General features: G+C 39.8%; 1 protein-coding gene across 1 annotated transcript in view; it reads right to left on the reverse strand.

Annotated features, from left to right (window-relative positions):
* Positions 1–2,438: 2,438 nt before the first annotated feature.
* Positions 2,439–6,000, reverse strand: part of LOC143040380 (NF-kappa-B inhibitor cactus-like) — a 55,845-nt gene continuing 52,283 nt past the window's right edge. Inside the window, exon 7 of the mRNA XM_076211379.1 lies at positions 2,439–3,990. Coding sequence (XP_076067494.1) covers positions 3,853–3,990 — 138 coding nt within the window. The 3' untranslated portion in view covers positions 2,439–3,852. The remainder of the gene's footprint in view (positions 3,991–6,000) is intronic.

The following is a 6,000-nucleotide window of genomic DNA, read 5'->3' on the forward strand; positions in this document are numbered from 1 at the left end:
TTCCATACATCCACCACTCTGTGGGGTAAGCTGTAGTGGCGTCTCCCCAAATGGGGCGTTTTGCAGTGAAGGCTACTAGTATAGGATATGATGGGAGGTTAAGGTGGTCAGGTAGTGTAGGGAAATTTTGGCAGCAGTAAGTGGTAGTGATGAGATGTTTGAGTAAATGAGGATTGCAGACTTCATTTGATTTGGGTACTTTTATGGTATAGCCTTGTAAGTATGTGTGTATTTACTTGATTGTAGTAAACAGAAAAAGAGCAATGATTGTTGGGTCCTCTCTCCTACTCTCCAAGTTGGCATACCTAGCCTCAACTTCATGTACAGTTCCAACTTAATCTATATCCTTGATGTCCAATTATCATTATTCAGATTTGAATTCGTGTATTGTTCAAGCTTGGGCTATATCACCTTCTAAGATATTCTAAATACCTATGCATGGGCCCCTAAGCTCATTGAGACATACAGCAATACTCTACTGACTATACAGAACAAAACCCTAAGACAATTACAGGCTGCTGCACAAATACAACACCTACAGACCATTTACACCATAATCACCTTGACATGAGAGGCACACAAACACTTGCTGCAGCCTCCACAAACATAGCACACCCACTACACTACATAACAAAACACCCACACATGCCAAGAAACATCCAAACAATACCCAAATGCCTACATCACACACAAATACTCTCTTCTCTTCCTCCACAACCACCAGACACCACCTTCCAGAAGCATATCCATCATCATATCACTCACTGTCCAACAAACTGAAAGACAATACATTGCTGCATGCCAGATCCCCTGATATTATCCCTCTGAATCCCCTCTCCCCCCGATAGGACAGAGTCCACCTGGCTAGGCTACAGTACAGCCACCATCCAGCACTTCTAAGTTACCAGAAGAGACTGGATGACTGCATCGCATGTAACTGTCCAGGATATAACACTTCACCCATACTATACAACGCATTATGAAAGACTACATTGTACACAATCACCCATGCCAACAACACAACATACACTATAAAGGATTTGTGGGGAAACCCCCGTTTCAGCCTTGGCATTCCTCAACAACAAGAACTGTAGCGTATTTCCTCACATCCTTTAGATATGCAGTCTTTCTTAATTTGTTCCTATGACCTCAAAGCCCTCCCATCCTTAATCGAGAGATCCTTTCTATCAATGCAATATGTTCATTTTAGTGACCTAAATACTGTAATCATATCGCCTTTTTCTCTTCAAGCTTTCAAAGTTGCCAGATCAAGCGTTTTTATTATTTGTATGCTTTCCCAGTTTGGGACAAGTCCTCAGCAGCTCAACTGTGTAATATGGTGCATTATTTACTTTGATGTTGTGTTGTTTTGGGTTGTGCTTCCTTGGAAACTGATATAGGATTTGTTAATCATGGTAGTTGGGAGTTTTTCCATGCATTTGTGTGTTTTTGAGGAGAGTGGGGGTCAACTGGGTGTTGAGTAAGACTGGATATATTCCAGTCGCGTCTAGTGGGGGTATTGGGAGATCTATGCTTGTATATAGTTTAGTGTTAGTGTGTGGTTAGTACTGGGATGGGATGGATCTCTGTATATATGTTGAGGCTGCAGTGGATATTGTGGAAGGGGAAATTTTTAGTAGGGGGAATGGTTTGTTTGAATTTTTCCATTGTTGTTGTTATCGTCATTATTCTTACTGCATTATGGGTGACCAAGCTGGGGTTGGCTCCCCATCTTGGTTAGGTTTGGGGAGGCATGTTTAGCACACCTGTTTAGCTTTTTCCCCATGTTTGGTGAATAGAGTCGATCCTACATAGGGCTGCTAAGTAAAGTAGGCTGTTGCCAAGATGTGCTACTTCCCATTCTCACACAAGGCAGCCACTGGGCCTACACCATCCGCCATGTGGGTCATGACTAAAGGTTTTCAGAGATCATCTTCTGCCCCCACCATCATTGGAGGTGCATGATGGTTGTTAGATGAGAAAGTTAGCTTATTGTTAACCTGGAGATAGTGACTGAATATACTGTCAATCTCAATCACTGCCTCACTCATGGCTACTCCTAGGACCACCACGTGGGGGTGGTGGGTCAGTAGTAGGTTATCTTTTTCTAGATTTCCAATCCTCAGTTCTTGCCTCAAGACCCTACTATCCTCTTTTTAGTTGGGAGATGAGATAAGAGTTGCAGGGTCTCAGGGAGATAATTATGACAGGTACTAGATATATGGGTGAGGACCTTTACTCCCTTGTTTTAACCTTATCAACAGTTTTCCCTTTTCAGTTTCTCATTTTTATTTCTATCTTTTCTTTCAACTTCATTGCCTTACTGGCTTCAAGTCAAGACTTGTTTTCTTTAAATGCTTTAGATATTTTTCCTCCATCTTCCTTTTCTTCACCATTATTTTTTCTTAATATAAAATATATACACAAAAGTACCTATGTATGTATATGTGTTTTATTATCATAAATAAATAAACTATGAATGTAATGACTGTTCTACTTCTTACTGGAAGAATCTTTATCATTGAGTAAATGGATGAATTGGTAAGCTGAACTTTGTTTCTTCCCCTAGCTCTTAAATCTGAAATGAAAAACAATTTCATGGACAGTTGTAATCTGGCCAGGAGATGCAACACTCAAATGACAAAAGTTCATTCCCTACTCAGGGCTGATCTATGATGAAATGAATCTTTGCGTTATATACTTGTTTGCAGAAAGAATTCTCTTAAACAAGGAATATGTCCATAAGGTAAAGAATAGTTGATCAGAACTTGACATTTCAACTTCAATACTATGTACACCACTTCAGCTCCTCTTTACACACAAAATAAAATTCACAGCACTCACAATGCTTTCACACACTTAAGTCCATAAGGAATGTCTTGTCAGAGCTTTATGGAACAACATTAGGTTGTGTTCCTGACACTTTTCCAAAGGCTGCTCAAGGAGCACAAATATATGGCTCGTTTAACACTGTTCACCTAGCGCATGGACCTCTCCATCACTTTAGTGAGATCAGTAGATACTATAGGTGATCATAGGACTGGGGTAACTGGTGAGGAGACATGGCAGGGTGTGAGCAGGGTGCCAACACTTAACCCAATATTCTTCGCACCTCTCTTGAGAACTTCTTCCAATACACTTGTCTTCTGTATATCACATAGACTTGCACACATATACTTGTAAGGCCTGTTTATATTCAGTGTGTAGTAGTAGCACAAATCTACTCACACCTACAACTGTCTTTTTCCTGCCTTACAAAGCTGCATTCTGTTTGGAGAAACCATTTTCTTTGAAACACTGAACAACAAATCAGGAAAGTATGGTTACGTCCTCAGGAATCAGTGTCCATTACAATGAGGAACATACCATGACCACAACTATAAGACGTTGCTCCCAATCTGCTACAAGTTGCTACAACCAAGAATTATATATGGCACCATCAGGGGACAAGTGACAACAGATTAACTAAAACAAAAGAAAAAAAAATCAGGTTTTGTTTTTCAAGCTCTTCACTGCATCTTTCTGCTACACTTCTCCAACAATAAAGGAGACCTTACAATTCAGTTCCATGTTCCCTATGCAACAATGAAAGCCTGCCATTTCTAACACTGCAAATTATTTTCGAGGTAGACTTCCGTGACTTAACAACAGCAATGCTTGTGCCTTTGCTGTTCCTTCAGTGTTCTCAATCATTCAAATGTTCTTGATCACTTGATACAGACTTCCATGGCTTCTTCCAACCCTTTGCTTCATTGTAAAGGGATCTGGAACATTTTCACTACCAATTTCAAGTTGCACTGGCATTTTTCCAATTCTGCGAATGTTTATTCACACTTCTAAATGACTGGTACTTTAGATGAAAAAATCAGCATTTATTGGTGAAGAGTTGGTGACGGGTACTGGCGTTGCCATGGTTACTGGTACACCACCTATACGAAGGTCTTCCATGCTCCACCCATTTAAGAGGCCGTAGCCTTCCATATCACTTGGCTGTTAGGGAATAAAGAAAAGATAGCATGAATAAAAAAGACTTTCAATTCAAAATCATACAACAATGTTAGCAATGCTTAGTCACTAAGTGATTATGAAGTTTAAATTGACACTCTTCATCAACTTTTTATCTAATGAACATTATAGGGGATATGCAGGAATGGAGGACTGTTAATGTGTCAATACATAAAGGAGGAAGTATTAAGGAAAGTTTAGAACCCTGGAGAACATAGTGGAAACCTACTACTAGATTGGATGAGCTATTTCCCGAAATACATGGAGACAGTTTTCAAGGATGATGCTGGAACAGAGGACAGTGACTAGCAAAGTCCCATAAGAGTCAGTACTGGTATATGAAATATTCTTGATCTGTGTAAATGATTTACGCAAATTGATGTAAATTTCCCTGGTGGTTGTGGGGGAAAGTGAAAAATACTGCCACCATATGGTGGTCATTGAACTGTTACCCAACAGGCTGTGAGAGACATACAGATTGTTAGAAACTCGAAGAATCTGATCTTCCCCAGCCTCTATGCAACAGAGGTGTGGTCTCCACACAAAGTGAAGGATATAATGAAGAGAATACTAAGTGCAGTAACCAAGTTCTATTAGACAAACCGTACCAAGAGAGAGAAGATTCATTAGACCTATGAACATTAAAAGAGGAGAAGAGAGGCGACTTAATAGGAATATTCAGGTCAATAAATGGAATTAACAAAAACTAATAGGATCATTTGGTTTGGGAGAGTAGGTGTGTCACAAGGTCCAAAGACCATGTGAAAGATACCAAGAGGGAGTTTATGTACAAATGTGTCAACCCTTGGCATGATAAATAAATAAAAAGAGACAGGACCTATGTGTAGTTCCATTCCTGCATACTAGTATTAAAACTAGGCATGCACATAAAAAACATTGGCTTTACAAATAAATGTATGCAAACATACACAATGCATGCAGAAGTAAACTGCACTGAGGTGAAATACACTAAGAATATTTACTTTTCGAATAACTATACATTTAACATTGTGTGTAAAGGTGAGGAATATATTTTGGGGGTGAGACGTGTATACACACACAATGTGTGTGTATACATACATATTAAATAAATATTATATTATATATATATATATATATATATATATATATATATATATATATATATATATATATATATATATATATATATATATATATATATATAAACAGACAGATATAGAGGAGAAAGTGGGGGAGATCAAGAAAGATAAAGATATTATGGTTAGTTGGACAAGTAAATATAAATATCATAAGGATCTTTACCTATCTTCTCAATTCAATTTGTCCTATCCATTTTATTTTATCCTCACCCTCCTTTATATTCTCTGCTAAGAATCCCCCCTCAACTCCATTCTCCATGCCCAGCCCTCACTCACCCTCCCATCCACCCCTGCCCTTCTATCCTCCTCCTCCTCCAAACCGCACTCGCCTGGAATTCCCCCGTGTTCGGAGCTTTCTCCTTCCGCCTCGTTCCCGCCCGCTGTTGTCGCCGCCGCCGCCGCCCCCACTACCACTACCACCGCCACCAATGCCACTGCCGCATGTCTGCTAGCACGTATGTACATATTGTACTTTAACCCTTTCGAAACGGCAACGTATTTGTTCTATTTCTGCCGTAACCAAAGCCAGACCAATTCATTCAGACGAGAGGGTAGTATTGGGAAAAAAACGTTACCCTAAGTTCTCTTAGCTGACTAGAATCGCTAAACATTAACCAGGACGAAAGATAATAGTAAAAAAAAAAATCGCTTACGTGAGGGGGTGTTAAATATGCGCTCGCGTAACAGAGCCCGGCACATGATATTATATAAAAGACAGTCACGACAATATCCTGCACGTGACTTGCATGGCTGCCTCGTCCGCGCGCGTGCACGCATGCATACAGAAATATTTACGCCTTTCACCCCAACGCGCTACACAAATCCCCCAACTCCATTTAGATCATAATACACCCACATAAACAAATTTCATCCT

This window comes from Oratosquilla oratoria, chromosome 28 (genome assembly GCF_046742065.1).
Source record: "Oratosquilla oratoria isolate Oo_2021 chromosome 28, ASM4674206v1, whole genome shotgun sequence".
Taxonomy (NCBI): Eukaryota; Metazoa; Arthropoda; class Malacostraca; order Stomatopoda; family Squillidae; genus Oratosquilla; species Oratosquilla oratoria.